This window comes from Sphaerodactylus townsendi, linkage group LG05 (genome assembly GCF_021028975.2).
Source record: "Sphaerodactylus townsendi isolate TG3544 linkage group LG05, MPM_Stown_v2.3, whole genome shotgun sequence".
NCBI lineage: Eukaryota > Metazoa > Chordata > Lepidosauria > Squamata > Sphaerodactylidae > Sphaerodactylus > Sphaerodactylus townsendi.
Window position 1 is genome coordinate 85,096,349 of NC_059429.1, and position 25,052 is coordinate 85,121,400.

General features: G+C 44.8%; 1 protein-coding gene across 6 annotated transcripts in view; it reads left to right on the top strand.

The window, feature by feature from the left end:
* The window catches only part of ATP2B4 (ATPase plasma membrane Ca2+ transporting 4), a 196,052-nt gene that overhangs the window by 115,127 nt on the left and 55,873 nt on the right, over window positions 1-25,052 (top strand). For all 6 annotated transcript variants that reach the window (XM_048496310.1, XM_048496304.1, XM_048496306.1 and 3 more), the window contains exon 3: window positions 9,486-9,683. In XM_048496310.1, the coding sequence (XP_048352267.1) occupies window positions 9,486-9,683 (198 nt within the window). The remainder of the gene's footprint in view (window positions 1-9,485; window positions 9,684-25,052) is intronic.

Below are 25,052 nucleotides of genomic sequence, written 5' to 3' on the forward strand. Positions count from 1 at the left end.
TTGATACAACCCTCGTTCAAATACAATGAGAACACACAGTGCTTGTCCATGTTAGCCTTACTCCTGAGTGGATCAGAAGCTTGAGGTATTTAGAATGGTTTCTGGAATTCTGGGGTCAGAATGATGAACCACATTAATTTATTCACTTCATTTTTGCCCCATCTTTCTCCCCAGTAGGGATACAAAGCAGCTTGCCTCATTCTTCTTTCCTCCATTCTCCTTCCAAGTTGCCAGGATTTTATAATAATTTGTGCAGGCTTCATGCTTCCTAGTACTTTTGCTCCCTGGCTAAGGTTTTCTTCAGGCCAAGCTTCACATTCTTGTTCCACTCCTACCATAGTCCAGGCAATTGTAGAACTCTCATGTTGTTGCTCTTGCAGGATGAGAGAGTCTGGGACAATTCCTTGAGTTAACACCAGGACAACTACCACCATCTTACTGATACCATTGGAGGTAGGGAGAAGTGTGGCCCTTTCTGCATGGGCTACGCGAGCGGGGGCCATTCACACGAACAGTCCCGCTGGCCCTGCTGCCAGTGGTGCGCCCTCGGCACAGGCCGTGCCGCTCCCAGTGTCCTTTTACCTTCTGCCGGCTCCCATCGCTCTGTGGAGACCAAGGGACACGCCCCCAAGACCATAGCGATCCTCTGGGGTCAGAGGCCAGGAGGCTTGTCCCATGGCCTCCACAAAGCAACCACAGCAGCAAGAGGTAAAAGGGGACTGGGACCGCTGTGGGGAAAATGGCGGCTTCCACACGATGCCGTTTGCTCAGCACTGGATGGAAGCCGGCGTTTTCAAAAATGTCGTTGGGGAGGGGGAACACCGTGGCGACTGTGCAATCTTCTCCCCCACAACCGCTTTTTTACCTGCCCCACACCAGTCTAAATGGCCCATGCAGAATGGGCCTATGAGCCAGGAGACACATTTGTATTAAATGCAGGTTTCTTTATTTCTTTCCTGTGACTTGAAGTGAAATTTGTGAGAGAATTTGTCCACGTAGTGGTGATTTAGTTTGAGAAGGAGCTCTTTTTTAGGCATTAATGTTTCTCAGTTGTAGGAGCTATCTCAGAGGAGAAATGAATGGGGAGCATTTTAGAACTGAACATTAATTTGACTTGTTCGAGTTATTTAACATTAATTCTAAGGAAGGGTCATGACGAGGAGGTGGTAGAAATCTGTTCCTGATGCTTGTAAAATCCACATGGATTTTACTGCCTTTCAGTGACTGTCCTTTCCTGGAAATCATTGGAAAAAGCACTCCCATGCATGAAAGTGTTAAATTAGACTAATTAGCTTGACTGTTTGAATCATGTTTTTACATCCTTAATGTCAGGAGGATGCTATCTAGGTGATTGAGAGGCGTTCCTAATGCAATGTAACTGCTTACAACCATATATCAATGCTGCTAGAAGATATATGTAATCAGCCCTCTTTATGTTACCACTGCCATCTGGGACATATGTCCTTTATCTTTACTTTATGGCTTCACATGCTCTGTAGGTAACTAGTCTTCCCCCTGACACTCTGGTCTCATGAGATACCATGTTTCCGTTGTTCTGTGTGGGCAGGATGCCAGGTAGCTCCTGATCACTATCTGTTGCCGACCTTGGGGCGCCTCGGCTCTGCAAACTCTTTCTTTCAAACTTCTTGGGAAAACGGGAAGGAGGACTGACAACGGAGATAAAGAGGGTGGCAAAGGCCATATTAATCAGAACTGGCTTTGCCAAGCTTTGGTGCTCTGAGCTTATCAATAAACACTACTGATCAACAACGCAGAGTCAATTTATTGGCTTAAGGTTCGAGACCTAACATTTAACATATTTTTGTTCTTGCAAAGGGAATAGTTTAGGGAAGGTGGAAAGAGGAAACACATGGTCTTAAAATTAAGTGGAGTATGTACCTATACTCTTGAACTATTTGTTCATATTAACATTTCCAGAGTGAGGTGTATTCTGTCTCTTCTCAGAACGCTTTTGGATATTTTTGTTGTGGAGAAGAAAAAGGTCTAGGAAGTCCTCATTCACATTTACTGAATGTGATTTATATTGTGCAGGGAAACTGAGGAATGTACTCTTGTTCACAAAGTATATACTAAACATTTCCAATGTGAGGTGCACCCTGCTGAAAGACATGTAATGAGACAATGCTTGGCTTTGTTTATGTGGGCACAGCTGCACAATACAGCCCTTTCTTTTCTGACTCTATGTGACTTCACTCTTCCTTTTACTTTCCTCTGTTCTTGCTCTTCCCTACAGTGGTGAGCTGAAGAAGAGGAGGAGGAGGAATTTGGATTTATTCCTCACCTTTCTCTCCTGTATGGAGATTCAAAGGGACTTACAAACTCCATTCCCTTGCTGTCCCCACAACAGACACCTCAGGGAGTAGGTGGGTTCCAAAGAACTGTGACTAACCCAAGGTTGCCCAGCAGGAATGTAGGAGTGGGAAAACAAATCTGATTCACTAGATAAACTCCGGCACTCATGTGGAGGTGTGGAAAATCAAGCCTGGGTCTCCAGATTAGACTCTCACAGTTTTGTAGCAAAGAATCAGAATAATGCTGAAGCCCTAAGATGAGAAATCTGTGGCAGGAAGAGGGCAAGTGTTGGCAGCAAGACAGTGGTGCTCTCTCAGGAATCTGCTGTCCATAGTGGAGTCCTTTCTCCCTGAAGCTTCCCACTCTGACTCTGGCAATTCCTGCAAGTCTAATATGTTCTGTTCTCCATCTCTTTTTCTGGCTCAGCCAGAGATTCTAGGTCTGGAACAAATTGGCTTGAAGACTGTCATTGCTGGGAAGACAGTGGATGATTTTATTTGTCTCTTATTTCTGTATATCTGGTATCCACCTGCTGTCTTTTGCCCTGAAGCGAGGAAGACATTTCATCTTCTCATGGGCAATGTCTACTCTGGTGTCTCTCATCCCCCCCCCCTTTCTAGAATAATGTAGTCTTTGTTCAGCATCCACTCTGATCTGCATGCTCTCTAGGTAAATTGATTTTTCTTTCACAATGGACATTTGTTCAAGCCAGCAGGGTCCAGTAGCTTGGGAAGATTCTTCCCTCTTTTTTCCTTAATCCACAGGGGGAGGAGGAGAGAAGCAGTAGGGCCTGGCAGGTTTCCCCATTTTTGTTTACTTTCCTGCTGGGAACTCCTAGCAGCATCCCACATGTCAAAGAAAGCAGCAGCCAGATATTTAATATAGTTGGGACACTATTTTGACCTTCCCTGCTCAAATGAAGCATCATGGAAGCTGGCAAGTCCTGGCATTTTTTGTGCCTTAAGAGACAGTTGGAACTTTTTTGTTTCTCTTGCTGTGGAAAAGCTTACTGAACTAGAATGACAAATTTCAAGAAAACAAATGCTGATATATCTAGAGAATAGTGCTGTGGGCAAACCCTCAAGAGATTATATCTTTCACATATCTCTTCAATTTCTCTCTCTGCAAAAACTTTACTTCCTAATTTTGGGCAAGTCATCTGCTTTTGTGAAAGATATCATATATACCTAGAAATATTTGGCCATCTATTAGATTTAGCTCCCTTAGGGCTGTTGCTCTTGATTACTGTAATATATGATATGTGGAGCTGTCTTTGAAGAATCTTGGGAAGTGCCCAGTGAATGTGGTTCACCTGTTCTTAAAAATCTTAACTGGCTCCTTGTTTATTTCCATTCACCGTGGCAAGTTGTCATGTTGAAAAACATTAATGTCATCCTGCTTGTGAGTTCTGCTCTTATGGAAATGTGACTTTTTATTGATATTTGTGTTCTTGATTTGATGTTTATTATTATCTGTTCATGTTCATTTATGGTTTTATCATGCTGTTTTATTGGTTTTATTGTTTTAGTTCTTTAGAATTTTTATTGCATTAGTATTTTTATTGTTCTGTTCTATTTTTTCCATGAGCTTTCTCAAATACATTGATATAAAGTGTGCTAGACGGACAGTTTTAATAAGTATACATTCAAACAGGTTTGTCATGTGATAGGCATATAACCCTTAGAAATACCTTAGAAAAATAAGTGAAATAAATTCGGTGCTGCAGAACTAGTGTTGCTCTTGAACAAGAAGACCTGTGTTCAAATTTCAGTGTTGTGCAGTGGTTAGAGTGCCAGACTAGGATCTTGGGAGGCTAAAATTCAAATCACTACTTTTCTCTAGAAAGTGACCTTGGGTCGGTTACACTCTCTCTCACTCTGCCTAACTGAGCACATTTAGTTGTTTTTGTGGGGATAAAATGGAGTAGGGATGAATATTATAAGTGATTTGAGGATCATCAGTAATTTAATAAATTAAAATAAATTTCAACTTGGTGTGAAACATGACTTAGTCACTGTCTGCCAGAGCATTGTTGTAATGTTGAAATTGTTGCCATGAGTTTCTTGGAGTAAATGGATGAGGGAGGGGCGGGGCGGGGCGGGGCGGGGCGGGGCAGGACTGACTGCTTCTGACAGACATGAGAACCAAGGGGGAAATATTTTTTCTGTTTATTTCCTGAGGTCCTTTTTCTAACGTTTATTATTGGAAAATTTGGAAAAACATGGGAAAAAAACCTCCTATGAAATATTTTATTTTTGGATTAGAAAAGCCTTGTGTTACAAAGCATTTCACACATTGCAGATGTGCAGCATAAAAGGTTTGAGGAGTTCCTTAATTTTTCCAATGGCAACATGGGAAAATTTGGGACAGCACTAAAAAAAAGCCTTGTCATATATACAGTATTATTTCAATATTTTTGTTTAAATATAAATAATTTTGGCAACAATATGTTATGTGTTTAATGATAACACATTATTCAAGAGTTCAGTATTTTTAGTGTTACAAAGTTTAGCTTAATATTCAAACATTCTCGTCATTCAACCTATTGTGACACTATGAGAGAGTTTCTGTCCAAACAATACACTTTGTTTTGTTTACTGCAGAATTTGTTCCCTACTTTCAACTTTTATTTTTTACTACCTCTCACATGCCAAAAATAAAGATGCATGTGCTTTGGTGACATGGGATGCAGCAATTTGCAGCTTCTCAGGTATTTAGTATACTTGTAGACTTTATTATAGGAAAATGAAAATATTTATACTTTTAAATTCTATAAATATGCAAATAGTACAGTTTTATGTGCTAAGTTATAAATAATACATTTTACATTGGATTCCTGAAAGAAGTTTAGAAAGTGTTTCATAAATTTGAATTTCCCCCAAAATTTGTTCTTTTTCAAGTCATTTTTCTCCCATAGTTTCAAAACCTCTGGAAATATATACCTAGTTTTCCTTTAGGAATCCACCTCTTCCCACAGTCCTTTTTCTACCTGATGTGTAAAGAAAAAAATACTTTGAGTTTGGGTTTGATAGTGAAATTATTAAATTAGTTCACTGTAGTCTAACCCTCTGTAGTCTTCCCTTCACGTATATCACCCCCAGAAATTGCTGAATATTTGAACAAAACCTTTGTATCTAAGGCCTTACTGCATCTTGTACCCCACCTGCTGGCTGAACCGCACCTCGCATCCCAGCATTAGGGCTGCAGAAAAGGGTGCAGAAGAAAACATTTATATTCCTGGCATCTTGTGTCATTCGTACAGTCTGCACTGATATTCCTGTGTTGCTTCTGAGGGGTGGTCTGATAATAGGATTTCCTATGGAAGACAAGATGACTTACAGGACATTGGTAGCAAGATTGAGGCTCAGTGATCTGCTTGGATGCAATCCCTGACATCTCTAATTAAAAGGTAATAGGTGATATGAAAGATCTCATCTTGAGATTCTGGACAGCTGCTCTTGGTCTGAGCAGGCAGTATTGGACCAATAGTTGAGTTCAGTATAAGTTCACTTTGTGTGTCTACATGCAATAAGTATTCCTCAGACAACACTCAAATAATTCCCAATTTGAAAATCCTTCTCATGCAACAAACACAAGGGTGTTGACCTTCTCTTTGAACTCTTGTATATGCCTGGTTTTTTTAACATAGATATTACAGCACTTGGCCAGAAAAATGACTTGGAGGTGCAGCTTAGGGTTGCCAGACTGTGTAGAGCAGTGGTGGCAAACCTATGGCACGGGTGCCAGAGGTGGCACTCAGAGTCCTCTCTGTGGGCACGCCCAGAGTCGCCCCCCCTCCCCCCCTCACACACATCTAGGCTGGCCTGGGCTGCTGGGCTCAATTATTAGCATTAAACCTAAGACCTAGTTTTGGGAAAACAGTGTAGGTAACCCTGTCAAGCGCTGTTAAACCCCACTGATTTTCCTGCAAAGAACTAAAGCGCTATCCTTTACCTGGGAGTAAGCTCAGTTGCTGGCAATGGGGCTTGCTTCTAAGTAAATCCTCCTAGGGTCGTTAAGTCACCCGTTGGAAGAGTTGCACGGTTGCTTCAAAGCAAAGCCACCGACTACCACCAAGCTTACTCCAGAGTAACGCGTGCCTCAGAGCCAACCATTTTTTCTAAACTAAAACCTCAGTATTCAGGTTAAATTGCCGTGTTGGCACTTTGCGATAAATAAGTGGATTTTGGGTTGCAGTTTGGGCACTCGGTCTCGAAAAGATTCACCATCACTGGTGTAGAGTCACTGGTGAAAGATGTGGAAAGCAGGGACTTACACCAGTTCAAGCACAGAATTTTAGGCAAATTTAGCTAGAGTATTATCCAATGTGATTTTAGCTAGAGTATTATCCAATGTGATGATAATGTCACTTCTGGGTCACATTGTCATTGTGCTGGGTAATGCCTACCCTTCCCCCCAATTTTGCCTGACAATTTCTTCCTGTTCACATAGCTGAGTGGTGGTGGTCAGAGGCAGACAGAGTGCCTGGACACAGGAACGGTGAGACACATATATGAATTCAAGTTCAATTCAAGAAGCCCTCCATATATTTAACTTTTTAAAACTCATAATTCTGTGACCAAAATGAATAATGCAAATTAAGAAAATTAGCATTAATCTACTTTGCCTAATCTCTGAAAAGGAGTGATCAATTCTAATCAAAAAGGCCACTAGGTCTTGCTCACCTCTTTCCCTGGATATCCCCTTTATAGGAAGTAGGGGGCTAAATACCTCTATCAATTAACTTCACCCAGGCTACGTAGAGCATTACAGCTGGCCTGCTGTAATGCTCTTCCATCAGCAGTATTAGCAGGGAGATTTGCCAGAATCCCTTACCATGCTATGTGTGTGTAATGGGGACTGGCTAGACTCTATAGCCCATATTTTACTCTACTGCCCCTTCTATTATGTTCCTAGAACAAAATTCTTATCACCAATATTGGCTAACAGAGAAGGTACCTCTAACCTGCAGAATATTATCTTATTACTAGACAATACTAGCAGTGATGTAACTGGCTCAGTAGTCAAATTCCTTGATGTTCTTATACCTCAGTGCTCCGAGGGAAAATCTAATATCTCCTTTTTTTGTGCTTGGTTTGAATGAATTTTTCTGTCTATGATGTTGTATTGATATGCCAATAAATGTTGATTTGAATTTGATTTAATTTAGTTAATTTATTCTTAGATTTTCTTAGATATTTTGGGTCCAGAGGAAGGAGCATTTGATGCTACAGTGTTGGCGAGGCCATTGGACCCTATCAGTCTGGATGAGAAACTAGGATGGGCGATGATGTTTGAACAATTTGTTTTTAAAAGAATTTAGATTTCCTTCTTGCCCAGCATACACCGAGGAGTTGGATAGCAATTCATAAGGATGAGTGAGGGCAGTTTTCAAAATCACTCTCTTCTTCATTTCATCTTATAGAGCAGTGATGGCGAACCTATGGCACGGGTGCCAGAGGTGGCACTCGGAGCCCTCTCTGTGGGCACACACAAACAGAGTTCATCATGTGGGGAGCAGAAAATCACCCCCCCACACACACACACACACACACATCAAGGCTGGCCTGGGCCACTGAGCACGATGTGCCCACACCGCGGTGAGCAGGGAGGACTCAGCTGGCGGGCCTGGTGGCTGTGCTTTGGGTGGCAGCTGCCTGGGGGTGGGCAGAGAGGAGGCAGAGATGCTAGAGAGACACAGAGCGGTGCACACAGGACTTGCTGGAGGCTAGAGCAGGCTGGCCCCTGCTCAAATGGGTGTGGCAGAGGAAGAAGGAGCCAACCGTTTTTTTCTAAACTGAAACCTCAGCATTCAGGTTAAACTACGGGGTTGGCACTTTGCGATAAATAAGTGGGGTTTGGGTTGCAATTTGGGCACCCGGTCTCAGAAAGGTTCGCCATCACTGTTATAGAGAGTCAGTAGAGGTACTTCGAGACATAGATATTTTGCTGATATTTCATTTCTTCCAAATCTAAATGCTGTGTAGAATCCTTTACAGTACAAGTTATATTAATTAAAATTTTGTTATGCAAATGCATGGAACTGAGTATTACAGTTATCTGAATGCCAGATTTCCACAGTGAATACCAGATTCCATGCCTGTAGAACCTGTATGATGTAGTGGTTAAGAGTGATTGACTCTAATCTGGAGAACTGGATTCCCTACTCTTCCACGTGAGTAGTGGACTCTAATCTAGTGAACCAGGTTTGTCTCCCCACTCCTCCACATGTAGCTTGTTGGGCAACCTTGAGCTAGTCACAGTTATCTCATGACTTTCTCAGCCTCACCTATCAAAATGCCAAAGTGGAGGATTGAGGAAAGGGAAATTGTAAGCTGCTCTGAAACTCCTTTTGGTAGAGAAAAGTAAGGTATAAAAACCAATTCTTCTTCTTTTTCTTCTTCTTCAAGCATCTTGACTAAAGGATGCAAGGTTTACATGGGGGGAAAGTTCTTTAGGTCAAGAAAATCTTTCAAAAATTACAGAAAGTCATCATTGTTTTCTTCAAATCATCTGAAATAGAGCTTCTCATCATGGACTATTTATCGTCTGTCGTACCCAGTGAATCCACCGTCTGGTGTACCAGGGTTTTCCCCCCCCACACACACACTTCTCCGTATCAAGCCTGCTGGGTGACCTTGGGCTAGTCACAGTTCTCTCAGGCCTCTCTCAGCCTCACCTATCTCACAAGGTGTCTCTTGTGCGGAGGAAAAGGGAAAAAGTTGTAAGCCATTTTGAGACTCCCCAGTAAAGAAAAGAGGGTTACAAATCCAACTCTTCTTCTTGTTACTACTAGTTGTACACATAGCTCTAGTCTAAGGGATATCCTGTTTGCAGGATGCCAATACGATATGATCTGGAGTGAGTGGCTTTACATCTCTTAGTGACCCTTCTATTCCTTGGGCTGTTCAGCTGGAAGGGGGAATCAGCATGTTGTTTCCCCACCCTGGCACTTCTGCTCCACTGTTTGATGGGTGACCTTGGGACAGTTACACATTCTCAACCTAAACTACCTCACAAGGTGTTTGTGAAGATAAAACAGAGGAAATGAGAATGACGTAAGTCACTTTGGGGAGAAAGGAAGGGTATAAATGAAGTATAATAAAATAAAGCTGTGATCGCAATGATACTTTTGTGACGCTCTTTTTGTCTTCTCTTTTCCTTGTTTCTAGGCCTGTCAGGGAACCCTGCTGATCTCGAGAAAAGAAGGCAAGCGTTTGGCCAGAACTTCATTCCACCAAAAAAGGCCAAAACCTTTCTACAGTTGGTTTGGGAAGCGCTTCAGGATGTCACATTGATCATCTTGGAAATTGCAGCCATAATCTCCCTGGGTCTGTCTTTCTATCGCCCTTCTGATGGCAACAATGATCGTGAGTAACTTGTTACTTCTGAGGGTACAGCATGATGGAGCAAAGGGAAGATGGGGACCCGAATCCAGGCAGGCCTTCTGTTTCCATGCAAGCACCTAACACAGGAGGGAAATCAGTACATTCACGTTTTTCTATATAGGTATTACAGCATCCTACTCGCATTTTCTTCTCATATGCCTGCTACAGTAGGACTCTAGGTGACGAAGGGTAAAACCAGACCTTCATCTCCTAGAACGTCCAACTAGGCCCTTTCCAAGTGGAAGATATCTCGGCCTTATCCCCATTTTAAAGCAGTTGCTTTGAAATGAATGTCTCAATCAATACATCAATCCCGTTTCAAGGCACAGTAGTTTTGTGCTCTTGAGAAATGACTATTTTGGCTGTTGTCTCAGTCAGATTCCTCAGTAACTTTAAATCCATGTTGCCTATTAATCTGTGCTGATTTCCCCCCTCCCCCCTTTAGCTGTAAACATTATTTTATATTTCCCTTCCTTTGTTCTCTTACCTGATTAAACAGATATTTCTTCCAATGAGTTCCCTAGCTGGCTGTGTTTTCCTTCCTGCTTTTTCACTCATTCTCATAGTCTTGGCACACTCAACCTTCATCTCTTCAGTTAGTACAACAATATTGCGATGTAAGAAAATATTAAACTACAGCTCTATCCAAAAATTATTTCAGTTAAAGGAACTGCTCCTGATTGACACTCCTTTGTCCTGCTGAAATACAGTAGTTGGGTAATTCAATTTGGCTAATATAATAATAAATGCAATGTTGTTTCCAGTGGGTTTGGGATTATTTTGATTTTCCTATTCTATAACGTTGTACAGAATTGTTTTGCTTGAGTTTCAGTGAGACACAAGTGACTTTTTCAGTGAAGACAGAAGTGATTTCTACTTAAATGCTTTGGAAATATTACCTGAACATTATATGAAACTGTCAAACAAATGACTTACTTCGGGTCATTGAATACTTCTGTTAGGCTGTGTGTCAAACCATTTTATGAGCTGTGCAGGGATTAACTGTAGTCAAGATGCAAGAAAGAAACTGGGACTAAAACACCATCTTACCAAGCTCTGTCATAACAGAAAAGGGTATATCAGTAGTTCCTGTCTTGGTTGTCTGTATTGCTTCTGTAAACGGACAGTTCAAATTGAACCGTATTTCTGACAGTAAAGACGCCTGAATGGTTGATGGTGTTAAATAAGAAAGAGGGACATGCAGTGATCTTCCTGGGTCGATACTGTTTTAGGAGCTCTGGAGACGTTTTGTTTCAGGGGAATGATGCATTGTATTTTTGTAGGCATTGGTTTAACAGTCCTCTTTAATCAGGGATTGGAGGCTGAATAATTGCATGTATCTCACAATGCTTTCACCATAACAATCAAGGCAATAGAGAGAGACACTGCATGCACTAGTTAGAATGTGATATTGGGATCTGGAAAACCTGGGTTCAAACCCTCTCTTAACTGTTGAACTAGTTGGGTGTGACCCTGGGCCAATCACTCTCACAGGGCTGGTCTAGAGTTAAAATGAATAAGATCAGCCATATAAACAGCCATGATGCCCTTCTAGAGAAAGTAGGATAAAAATGGATGGGAAATCTTCCATCCAAGTTTTGCCCAGACCCATGCCACCATTGTTTCTGCAAGACTTATGTGTCATATGCCTCAGGATTATATTTGTTGCCTGGAAATTATCTGCACATTCAGTGTTACTGAGGAAGGCAGGGAATGGAAGAGGGGGTTACTTGTAAGTCTCTGGTTAATATACTTTAAAAGCACACAAGCTATACTTTTCTATAGATGCCGTCATTTAGTGTTTTTATTCTCTCTTAGAGCACCTCTTCTGGAACCCTGTCTAGTTCTCCCTCAGAGCCAGAAGACATCTTCTGGGTGATTCCCACTGTCAGGGAGGCTGGAAACTCTTCTTCCTGTTTGGCTTGGAATCATCCCCTTTCCTCTCAGTTCTTTTCCTGCCTCACAGGGAATTGCAGCTATCTTGGTTGACTGCACTAGTTTCTCTTTGCCTTTTTACTTTTTCTTACCTTAATTTCCTCTGCTCCATTCTCTTTCTTCATCTTTTCTCCTCTGGGCTGTCCCTATTTTTTATCACTGAGGCTGAGGGAAGGTGAATTGAATTGAAGATTGGATCCGGCTCAGACAGTGGCGTAACTAGGCAAACTGGAACCCTAGGCAAAACCTGAGTTTGATCCCCCCAGGCGTGTGCCCGGTGCAACGCACACCCACCCAGCCACCTTGTAGCTGTGCCCAGTGGCGTATATATGCAAACTGGAGTTTGGTGCCCCCCCCCCATGGGCAGCCGCCCTCCCCCACTGTGACCAAGCAATGATTTTTTACACCAGGTCGTTTCAAAGTCACCATTACATTATAGAACATGCCCCAACTCACAAATCTGAACACAGCAATAGGCCATGCCACACAGCAGAAATAATTTTTGGAAAACATTTTCAAAATGCTTTCAAAATGTTTTATTACTGCTATGAAAACATTTTATGGTGTTGTATCCAGTCCCCCAAATTGGGAGAAACAGCATCACTTTCAATGTTATTTAAACTGGGAACCCCAGATTCTCCCTTTAAGGTGGATTTAAAAGGAGAATCTGGGCTCCCTAGTTAAAACAAGTGATGCTGGAATTCACCCCCAAACAGCATAATTTTCAATGGTGTTTAAACTGGGGAGCCCAGATTCTCTTTTTAAATCCACCTTAAGGGTTCTCCTGGAGGCGATCTCGGGCATCTTGGACGGGTGATTTCCAACCTATACTCAGGGAGGCAGGACTAAATGATGTCACTTCCTGTAATGGGTTGGACTCTCTCTCCTCGATCCCCAGAATCGTTCCTGCCTGAGCAGGGAGATCAGTGCTTGTTAGGACTCCAAGCCCTAGACCTTCATTATTCACTTCTTCTTCTCCACATTGTCTCTTCGTGAGTTTTTTGTGTCTTCCCTGTTTTTTGTCTTCCCTGTGTGCTGTTGCCCGGCTAATCCCCCCCGCCCCAGCTTACAGCCTCTTCTCCGTTTCCAAGCCTCTCTCCCGAGGGCTAATGGCGGAGCAACACGGCTACGCCCGCTCCTTCTCCCCCCCACCCCGACTCTTTTGGGAAGTCAGCAGCGGAAGGCACCAGGGCAGCAACCCGTAGGGGTTTGCAGGAGCCCGCCATCGCCGGAGCCAGCCAGGAGCAACTCAAGGCTCCCTCCAAAAACGCGGCAAAAACAGCCTCCAAAAAAGGCGCGAAAGCCCCGGCCGAGAAAAAAGTGCGCCAGGAGCCTAGCGCAACGGAACAACGCCGGCTGCAATGGAGCACCAGCGTCCCTCTCCGGGACGTGGCTGGTGGCGCTCCCCCAATGCCCCAGGACGAACAACGACGACCGGAGCCGTTTTGCGCACCAGGCGAGGCGCGGGGAGAGCGAGTCAATTCTGAGGGGGCGGGCCGCCATGATGGTGCAGCCGAGGACAATGCGCAGGCTCCAGCTTCTGAGGGCTCCTCCCCCATCTCCATTACCAGGCAAGATCGGGGGGGAAAGGAGAGGGAGGGCCCTTCCCAGTCTGCCTCGGCCTCTAGCCTCCCAGAACCATTTCCCTGGGCGAATACTTCCCCAGAGGCCTTGATGGGCATCTTTAGAAAGACCATGAGGGAGGAAATAGCCCAACATGATAAAAATAAAAAAGCCAAACGCAAGGAAAAATGCCTTTCCCAATCCAAAAGGTCACATAGACATAGTCACCGCTCCAATTCCTCCTTTAGGTCACTAAGTCCTCCCCACACCAGCTATAGGGATCCCCTAAACCTCCCTGAGGAGGAAGGTGCCAGCGAAGGGGAGATTGAGGAAACTTCAGACCATTTCTCTGATCCAGAGGAACCTCAGGAGGAGAATAAGGAGCAGTGCGTAAAATTTTTCAAAAAAGAGGACCTTGCCCAGCTTATGGCAAAGGCCATTTCTGCCCTTGAACTGCAGGATACCGTGGATGCAGAGGACCCCGAGGGCCCCTCCACTTCCAAAAAGACAGTCAAAGGGATCCCTAAAGGGAAGAAGGGAATGTTCCCTCAGTCAGAGGACACTGCCGCAGCCTTCCCTCTTCCTGAATTCTTTGAGAGAAGAATAAAAAGGGAGTGGCTTAATCTAGACCAGGGGTAGGGAACCTTTAACACTCAAAGAGCCATTTGGACCCGTTTTCCACAGGAAAAGAAAACACTTGGAGCCGCAAATAATTTTTGACATTTAAAATAAAGATAACACTATATATATAGGGTTTTTTACCTTTTCCTCCGCTTATTCTGAGAAGCCATGGATGCGCCCGCCCTGCTGCCTGCAGGGCGGGCAAGGATGAAGCCGGCAGCTCAGCCTTGCCGGCCGCCGGGAAAGCGCCCACCCCACTCCAACGGGGCGGGCGAGAGGGGAAGCCCGCGGTGCGGCCCAGCCAACCGTGGGCAGTTGGTGCGCCCGCCCTGCTGCCTGCAGGGTGGGCAAGGATGGGGCTGGCAGCTCAGCTCGTGGAGCCACAGTGCAAGGGCAGAAGAGCCGCATGCGGCTCTCGAGCCGCAGGTTCCCTACCCCTGATCTAGACGCTAATAAAAGTTGCCCTTCATCTTTTAAAAGTCTCTATGTGTTACCAGAGCACATCCATAACATCATCAAGACCCCCCTAGTTGATGCCCCAGTAGTGGCCCTCCAATCAGGTGGCCTTGTCACCAAGGACGGAGAAGGGACCCTGAAGGACCCCATGGACCGCAGAGCGGAGGTCTTCTTCAAAAGAATTCACGACAGATTAGCCTTATCCATCAGAGCCCTAGCCCCCTCTTCCACCATGGCTAGAGCCACCATCGTGTGGCTGCGTCGTCTACTCCTCATGATTCCTCCAGAGGCCCAAGGCCTACGCGAAGGAATAGAAAGGATTTTGTCAGCAGTGTCTTATTGGGCAGACTCCACATTTGATGCGCTCACATTAGTCTCTCGGGCCCTGGCCCTTGGCACTGTGATTAGAAGACAGGCTTGGTTGAGAGCATGGTCTGCCGACTTTCATTCCAAACAGATTGTTTCCACATTTGATTATCACGGATCAAGACTCTTCGGAAAAGAGCTAGACGCTGTCCTAGTCGAGACCAAAGGAAACAAGAAGACTATGCCCAAGTACGTCAGATCTGATCAAGCTTCATCCTTCAAGCCGTACTCCACCTTCCGATCTCAACGCACCCTTCCACGTGCACCCAGAGATGGCAAATGCTGGTTTCCACAACAGCAGCAGCCCCAGCAACAATTCCGAAGACGCAACACCTTCTCCAGTTCCTTTCGTCCCTACAATCGTCAGCAAGGCAGAGGAGCCAAGCAGTTTCAACCTGATAGAACCTCCAGACCCTGACTATGCCCGGATCCCAGTCGGGGGTCGCCTTCAACATTTTCACCACCAGTGGACAGGCGACCACGTCGACCAGTGGACCAGGGAAGTCGTCACCTCAGGATACCTTCTAGAATTCTCCAGCTTCCCAAGGTCCCGATTTCGAGTCTACCCAGCCCAATGCAATCCGGAAAAGCTAAAAAGAACTGAAGAGGCAGTGCAGCACCTTCTCAAAATTCAGGCCATCGAGCTTGTACCCATCTCGGAACGTTCCTGCGGTGTTTATTCACACTTCTTCACCGTTCCCAAGCGGAACAGAGATTGGAGAGCCATCTTAAATCTTCGATACGTGAACAGACACATTCGCCTACGTCGTTTCAAGATGGAAACCCTCCGATCCATCGTGGACGATTACCTCACATCACTGGACCTCACGGAGGCCTACCTGCACATTCCTATCAACCCCCTGCACAGACGATTTCTTCGGTTCACGGTGGGACCAGACCACTTCCAGTACAAATCTCTTCCGTTTGGACTCGCCACCGCACCCCGAGTTTTCTCGAAGGTACTCCTAGCACCCATCATGGCCCTACGGGAACGGGGAATTCACATCCACCCGTATTTAGACGATATCCTTGTGTGTTCGAGCTCAAGAGAACAAGCACTTCAAGACCTGGACATCTTCATGACCACACTTCGCCAACACGGCTTCTTGGTAAACTTGCAGAAGAGCTCTCTCAACCCGTCGAGATGGATGGAACACCTAGGGCAGGGGTAGGGAACCTGCGGCTCTCCAGATGTTCAGGAACTACAATTCCCATCAGCCCCTACCAGCATGGCCAATTGGCCATGCTGACAGAGGCTGATGGGAATTGTAGTTCCTGAACATCTGGAGAGCCGCAGGTTCCCTACCCCTGACCTAGGGGCAATAATAGACACTTCACTCAATCGCCTGTTCATCCCTCCAGCCAAGATCTCCAAGATCCAAAAACTCGTACTCAATTTCCTTCCAGCCAGCAGAGTCTCTCTTCTGCAGCTTGCCAAACTGATGGGACTATTCATCTCTGTCATAGACATGTTACAATGGGGCAGGTTTCATGCCCGGACACTACAACTGTTCCTCCGACCTTGTCAGTATCACATCATGCAGAAGAGGGACCGCTCCCTACAGATCTCCACTGAGCTCCGCAACAGCCTTCGGTGGTGGTCCCATCAACAGAACCTCTCATGAGGAAAAGTTTACCTCTATCCACACAGACTGCAGATCTTCACTGATGCCAGCCTCAGCGGGTGGGGAGCGTCATTACAACAGAACTTCGCCCAGGGTGTTTGGTCAATAAGTCAGGCCAAGCTACCAATCAATGTCCTAGAGATGAGAGCCATTCTACTATCCCTCCAGCACTTCCAGCCCCTTCTCCAGGACCGCCACCTGCTGGTCAGGACGGACAACATTGCCGCCAAGGCCCACATCAACAATCAGGGTGGGTCCAGGTCCCGTCGACAATTCTGTCCTGGGCAGAGATTCATCTCCTATCGCTGTCGGCGGAACACATTCAAGGAACTCTCAATACTCAAGCAGACTGGCTGAGCCGGCAGTTGGTAGTCGAAGCGGAGTGGCAACTACACCCCGACATCTTCCACAGGCTGACTCTAGAGCTAAGGAATCCATCTCTGGACTTGTTCGCATCAGCACTCAACGCCCAACTGCCTTGCTTCTTCACCAGGTACTTCCATCAAAAGGCCCAGGGAATGGATGCCTTAACCACCCCCTGGCCGAAGGAGCTCCTATATGCATTCCCTCCAGTCCCCCTTCTGCCAAGACTACTCAGAAAGATATGGTTAGAGAAAGCCGAGGTCATTTTGGTAGCACCATGGTGGCCCAGACGGCCATGGTTCTCTTCAATTCTACAACTGGCAAGATCTCCACCGCTTCGATTGCCCACGCCCGTAGACATGTTATCTCAAGGCCCCATCGTCCACCCCAAACCAGGGTGGTTCTGTCTGACCGCCTGGCGCTTGAACGCCAAGCACTAGCGACCAAAGGTTATTCCGGCACAGTTATAGACACCATCATTGCATCCAGAAGAGCGTCTACTACACGCATATACAATTCCTCCTGGAAGGAGTTCGTTTCTTGGGCTCAAAAGAGTAAGATAGAACCCCTCCATCCTTCCATCTCGGACATACTTTTATTCCTTCAGCACGGCTTCGAGAAGGGCCTCAGGAGTTCAACGCTACGTAGATATCTAGCAGGCCTAGCTACCGTGTGGCCTACAATCCATGAGGTACCAGTCACCAGGCACCCGGACATTTTAAGATTTCTTAAAGGTGTCTCTCAGAAACAACCTCCGGTAGTGCACAGGTTCCCAGCCTGGAGGCTTAACACGGTTCTGTCAGCTCTTACCAAGCCACCCTTCGAACCCATCCAATCCATCAGTCTCCGATGGTTACGGATGAAACTGCTGTTTCTCATCACCATCACCACCGCCAGGAGAATATCAGAAATTCAAGCTCTCTCAGTCAACTCTCAGTTATGCATTTTCCACAAAGACAGAGTGGTCATGCGTCTAGACCCGACTTTCATCCCGAAGGTTGCCTCCGCCTTCCATCTCAAACAGGAGCTCATTATTCCGACTTTTTGTCCTTCTCCTTCCCATCCCAAGGAAAGACTTGACATCACCTTGACATCAGGAGGACACTCAAGGCATTCATTATCCGCACGGAATCTATCAGAAAGACTGAGTCCCTTTTCATCAATGTTAACCCGCCAAACGTCGGAGCCAGAATGTCCAAGGCGTCTCTCAGTTACACTTTAAAAAGCTGCATCACCGAGGCATATAGGGCCTCCAACATTCCGGTCCCTCCTGGCATCACGGCTCATTCTACAAGGTCCGCAGCTGCCAATGCTGCATTCAGGCGTCTCATTCCCCTAGAAGACATATGTAGGGCAGCAACATGGTCCTCTGTCACATCCTTCATTAGGCACTACAGATTACACACCATGTCAGCTAACGAGACAGCCTTTGGCACCAGAGTGCTAGAACATATATTTGGAGACTAGACACCCACCCGGTAAAGGGACACTGCTCGGGGAGGTCCCATCCAAGATGCCCGAGATCGCCTCCAGGAGAACAGTCCATTGGTACTTACCCTGAAGGGGCCTTCTCCTGGATGGCGATGAGGGCATCTTGGCCCTCCCTGAGGTCATAGTCTCCGTTGTACAGCATCACTTTTATGGTTAGAATTATAGTTAAAAGTTAGGTCTTCTTGGAGTTCATTATAGGTATATTATTCCATGTTCTGTGTTATTTTTCTATGTTGTTGTCACTACTCCTGTTTATCCCGAGATCTCTATTTCACTCTACTGCTAAGCCAATCGGATTCTGGGGATCGAGGAGAGAGAGTCCAACCCATTACAGGAAGTGACATCATTTAGTCCTGCCTCCCTGAGTATAGGTTGGAAATCACCCGTCCAAGATGCCCTCATCGCCATCCAGGAGAAGGCCCCTTCAGGGTAAGTACCAATGGACCGTTCCCAGTTCAAACAACATTGAAAGTGATGCTATTTTGGGGTGGATTCTCCCCCACCCTGAAACAGCATCCCTTTCAATGTTAAAACTGGGGACCTCAGATTCTCCCTTTAAATCCATGCCAAAGGGGGGGGATTTAAAAGGAAAATCTGGGGAAATTTGGGGGTGCCTTCTGCCAGGGGTGCAATTGTTAAGCTAGCAGCACCAAACTTTCAGGGTATCTTTAGGAGACTCTCCTAATGATACCATCCAGGTTTGGTGATGTTTGGTTCAGGGGGACCAAAGTTATGGACCCTCAAAGGTGTACCCCCATCTTCTGTTAGCTCCCATTGGAAACAATGGGTGTTGGGGCACCCCCTTTGGGAGTCCATAGCTTTGGGCCCCCTGGACCAAACCTGGGTAGTATCAGTAAGAGACTCTCCTGATGATACCTCCCAGGTTTGGTGAAGTTTGGTTCAGGGGATCCAAAGTTATCGACTCTCAAAAGTGTAGCCCCATCTCCTATTAGCTCCCATTGGAAACAATGGAGATGGGACACCCTCTTTGGGAGTCCATAACTTTGGACTCCCTGAACCAAACCTGGCTGATAGCATCAGGTGAGTCTCCCGAAACATCCCTGAAATTGTGCTGCTAGCCTGAAAACTGCACCCTCTGCAGGCCAAAAACGGAAAAACACTGAAAATACAAAAAAATCCCACAAACGAACCTGCAGTTTTTGCACCCCCCACAAGGGGGCGCCCTGGGCAACTGCCCACTTTGCCCAATGAGAGGACCGCCTCTGGGCTCAGATAGGATCCTTGTAAGAAAGCAGGATTCTGGGCTTTCAAACTAGAGTTGAGGCTATGCAGGGTGGTTTCTTGTCGGAGAACAATGTGGAGGTTCCAATAACAGCAGGAGCCAAAGAAGTATCTAATCAGGCAAGCACTTTGCACCCATGGATTGCTTCTGCCTCAGCCAGTGTTGCTGCATCACAGCCACCCTGCAACTCTGCAAAGTGTGCCAAAAGACATGCAAAAACAAAATGGACATTGCCCAGCACCTCTGTCCTCCAGCACCTGCAGCAGACACCGAGGACCCAGAGGGAGCCCCTACTCTCATGGGGCATTCAAAGTGAACCCTTCCACCAGCACAGAAGATCTTCTTAAAGTGAAAGCAGAGGCAATCCAGTAACAGATCCCCAATCCAGTAACAGCCCTTCCAGTAACATCCCACTTGACCTGCCTGCTTACATTAGGGAGGAGATGTTAAAGTTTCCATCAGCACAGGGACTTAGTTGCCCCTCTTCTCCAGCCTGTTCTGGACACTGCAGTGCCAGAAATCCTTTGGTGGGGGGGGGGGGGCTAGCAGATGGTCAACTAAGGCTGCTCAGAAGAATGAGTCCAGACAGGGCTCCTTCTCCATCTTAAGCCAGTGACTTCGAGTTCAGAGAAGAAAGAGTTCTTGTCTGATGAAGAAGAGGAGGAAGAGATCCTAGTCCCTGAATAGTCCCTTTACTTCTTTGACAGAGAATTTTCTATATATTCTTTCTAAGAGCTTGGCTGTTCTGGATTTAAAGGGCAATCAGCCAACAGAGGAACTTGACAAACCAGAGCGTAAATCTAAGCACATTGAGAGTAAGAATTTTTTCTCAAATACCACTCCAGAATGGTTTTTCCATTCTCGAAGTTCTTTGTGCAGCAACTAAAATCTGAGTGGGTCAAACCTATGGCAAATAGGCAAGTTCTGGAGTCCCAAAAGAAGCTTCACGAAGTGCCTTCTTCTACCACTGAGCTTTTGCAGGTCCCCTTGTAGATGCTCCAACTATAGTGTTGTGTCCAATAGTTGTTTTCCTCATTTTAAAAGAAGTTTTCTGTTGGCTTTGGCTCAAGGTGGAAACAGGCTCTTAGCATCTGAGAATAAATAGCAAGAGGCTAAAGAAGAAGTGTTAGGCAATATTTCTTTGAGCAAATGATACCTAAGAGCTCAAACAGTACAAAACGCATGGCTCTAGGTTCCTCCAAGCTGGGCAATACAAGGGTGCATTTTGTACTAATTGTTTCTTCCAAGAAAAACGTCCCAGGAACACTTTGGACATGGGAGAAAGTAGACCATGTGCTAAGATAAGCAATGGTTAAACTTCAGAGATTGGAAAGAAGATAATTTAAAGAAAGCCATGAAATAATGTTGTTGCTGTTCACTCACCAAATGTCATGAAAAGCATAGCAAGAAGGCATGAAGATCCTTCTTTGAAATATTTAAGAGCAATGTGGTCTGTGCTTATGTTCTGTTTTATGCTGGGCAGGATTTTAATTCTGGGTTTTAATTAATATATTTTAATATTTTCTGTTTTATTTTGTAAGCTTACTTGGGCAAGTTCCTGAAGAGATGACATAAAATTTTCTAACTTAATAAAACATCATCGCTGAAATTTGCCAGCAGAACAGTAGAACATAAACATATTTTTGACAAAAGGAAACAAAATATTTAAAGAGCTATGAAGAATTATAAATATATTGAGACAATGTGGTTAGTGTGATAGATGTGTGCTTAGAAATGAGGTGCTGCTATATATATTTTTGCTCCCAGCTGTTTCTAAAATATGCCATAGTGTCCTATGGCAGGAACAATTTGAGCCTTAGCCTATTGTTGTTGTTTTTTTGTTTCTTTGTGATGACATTTCTTGTTATTTCTGGTATCTGTGACAAACTTAACATGGCATTGCTTAGGAGTGACTATTTCCTGATGGCTGATCATTGAGAACTGCCAAGTTGGGTAAGATGATGGTTAACTCAGTCCAATGACCTGCGTGTGCCAGTGGCTAGATTTGATACAACAGGAGCTATGGTGTAGTCAAAGTTTAAGCCTCCCTCCCCCAAAATTTGAATTGCCAAGATGACTGTAGCAGGTAGTGGTAGTTTGTATTTATATTGTTCACACATTTTTATCAGTTATGCTATGAGCTTTTATACATCTTCAATTCATGAAATAATTCATTACATTAAATCAGCTGCCCATTGAATCCAAGATTTGTTAGTTAGATTAAGTGGTGTTTGGTTATATTTTGGAGGAAAATAGCCCTAGGAGCAAGATCAGATGTAAGCATTATCATCATACATAACTTGTGATACTGATTAAAATAGACAAGTACCTTATTCACATCTGTGATAACATCCCATAGCTGGCAAATTGTAAAGATTGTAAAGCATTTCCTCATAATGGAATCTGCCCTTGCCTTCGGTATCTTTTTGTTTCCTTTTGTCAAAAATATTTTTATGTTCCATTGTGTCTTTTTCTCTATGAATAGCACATGGAATCAGGTTGTGAACACTTGGTTTTTCTTTATAGACATAGTCAGCTTTTTCTTGTGTGATTTCTTTTCTTCTTCCCTAATAGTTCCTAATCTTTCTGCTTACCATTTGTCTGGTTAGATACATTGGAACTGCTGTGTGCATCACCTGTGTAGAGTGAGTCTAAACTCAGTTTTCTGACAGGCAATTTAAAGTCCAATATTCTACACTTACATTAAATAGTTGTTTTTGGTACTCATTACTTTGCCCTCTTCACACTGAATTTCATTTGACATTTCACTGCCAACTCATCTAGTTTTGTAAGAACATCCTGTTCACAGTCTGCCCTACCATCTTAATATTTGCCATGTCCTTTGCCTGTAATACCAGAGTTCTGTCTCCCTCTCTTGCCAAATTAATGTAATAGTTGTATTGTTAGCAGTGAAGTCCTGTGCTTTGCCCAGAACAATAATGTGTTGAGAAGAAGCAGTGATGAGAAAGCATTGGGAAACATGGTAATGGGCCATGTGTGGGGAGAGGACCCATCCACAATGCCCTTATGTCTAGAGACTGTCCTGGAAAGTTGTGTAGAGACTATCCTGGAAAGTTTTGCTGTCTCAGAGTGTAGCCAGATGTACTAACTTGAAATACAAAGACATCTTCTGAAAAACAGGGAACAGAATTCTCAGTATCATCTCTGTATATTCCTGAAGTTGGCTTCCTCCCCATGTCATAAACTCTTTTGTTTGCATTGTCTTGGCTGTCTTCCTCTATCTTGATCTAATCTTCAGAGCTCCTCCAAGAATAATGAGCTTTAGTGGCTATATGGGCATTTTAGGAGTCCTCTAGGATTGCACTGCTACTCTGTATGTTACTACCAGCAACTTTACAGCCTTTAAATCACATACATGCGTTGTGGAATAATTTCAGCTGTCTTCCAAAACTGTGGCACATAAGCTAATTTTCTACACTTAGCAGTTCCATAATTTCATCTTTTTGAGATTCTTCAGGACATTTGAGTGAATGCCATCTGTATTTTATTGCTGTGTAGCTTATCATCTCATTCTTAAATGTCTTCTATTAAAATATCAATTTGTGACAGCTCTTTAAATTTGTTACCTAAAATGTACCAGTGCACATATTACTTCTTAATTTCGTGCCTTATATCAAAGGATCTCTGAGCCCTAAAGGTCTCAAAGTCCCCTTAACAAATTAGTTGATTGTGCCTTGTTATTAACATTGAGTTAGGGAAATGTTAGATATGTATTCAAGCATATAATGTATCGGGTGCAGGATTGGGCAGCTAAGATATTAGGTTCTTTTTTTAAAAAAAAGTGCAAATGAAGCAACAAAGCAATGCTGAACAAAACAGAAACATACGAAGGCAGCAGGTAGCAGAATCAAGGGAATGGTGGACAGGTGATAGTTGTGGGGAGGGGAATCGAGGAAAGGTCTTATTGGCAGGAGATTCTGCAGGGACTGATTCTCAGCAATTGGGTTTTCAAAGGGCATGCTTGGGAAAAGCAAGGCCACCACAGGTGGCCAAAATGGTGAATCACCTCTGATAGATGCTTTGCGCAGAAAGCTGCAGGGAAACCCCACTCTAAAGCTAGCAGTCGCAGGATAAGTGGGTAATGCATAATGGGCCTCTGTTCAGTCATGACACATAACCACAGCTGGAAAAAGTGTACATTTGACCTGGCTAAAGATTTGCATGCTTCTCTTGCTCCTCACATTTCTCTTGCTTAGAATTGCAGCTAGATTATTACTTATGATACATGAATGCAGATGCCTGGGTTAAGCTTTCCCACCCATGCAAACGCACAAATATTAACTGGGATGCAAAATAGCTTCTCCCATAACAGTTTTTTTGGATGGGCTGCCCTGTGTTTGTTTCTTACCTCTGCAAATGCACAAAAATGGGGATTCAAACCTGGGTCTTCCAGATTGTAATGTGACACTCCGACCGCTATGTTATACTAGCATTGTTTATTTATGAAAAATTTCCAAAGTGGTTTCTAATTAATTAAGAATCTGTATTATTGTATAAAACCACAGCTACTACAAGCCGTTAACAATATTAGCATTTGTCACATAGTTTTTAGAAGCTGTGTTTCTAGCCCTTATAGCTGGGAAAAGTGGGCAATCCTGGGTGGAACTTCCATGTCAAACTACATAATATGATATTTGACCCCTGAAACACGTTGAAAGCCCTCAGGGACCCTATGCTGCACAGAACATGGCATGAGTTCATGCAGATTTGGTGAAGTGGTACGAGTGGGAGGTTTTTTGCAGGCATCTCCACCCTCCATACCATGATCCTCAGCAGAACTGGGTTTCTGTGGGCTTTTAAGAAGCAGCTCCTCACAGCCAGTTCTGTACTGGGGCTAAATTGTGCCTGTGGGCATTGCCGCCCCCCTTGGCTCCCTGCATCCCACTTATGAGAGCCATGGAGCTAGCAGGGAGGGGAGGGCTTGGACTGGCGGGGCTTGGACAGGTGCCATAGCAGCAAGTGAACTCCTGGGCCACCCACCACCTGAGTCCCGCCCCCTGCCACCCTGCAGGCTGGCTCCTGCCCTACCCAGAGCCTGGGGAAGGCAGGAGCTGGCATCCCAGTGGGGGGAGGGGTTGGAACCGTCCTGCAGCCATGGCAAAAAACTCAGTTGGCAAGTGGTGCCCTGGCACAGGAGGATCACTGGGTGCCAGCTGGGTCGCTGAGCTGTGGGAGAGGCCGGGCTCAGAGACCTGGCTGGCACCTGGCGCCTCCCCTCCACATGACAGAACAGCATGCGATACCCCATGTCTCCATTAGCAGTACGCCACTGCTCACCGCTGTGGTGTAGGGAAAAGCAAGTCCCTGGCCTCAGTTCTCTAGAAATTGTATTGTATAGATTGACCCTTGACTGAAGCATGTAATAAGAGTTACATGATCACAAGGGAGATTTTCAGTGCTCTGCATAATTATTTGCTCCTTAATGAATCACAGATTAAATAACACAGTGAACAAAGCTTGTGCAAATTTGCTCACTTTGCATTATTTGGACAAATTACAGTATTCTGATTTTGTTTGTCCAGATTCTTTTTTTAAGGTACAGAATATATAATTGTATTTTATCCACAAGAAGTGAAAACTGGCTTCAGACCTTCCTGATGTCGTCTCCTTCTCAAGTCACATGCATATATTTATAGCCTTATTGTTTTCTCCTTTTTTGTAAGTACA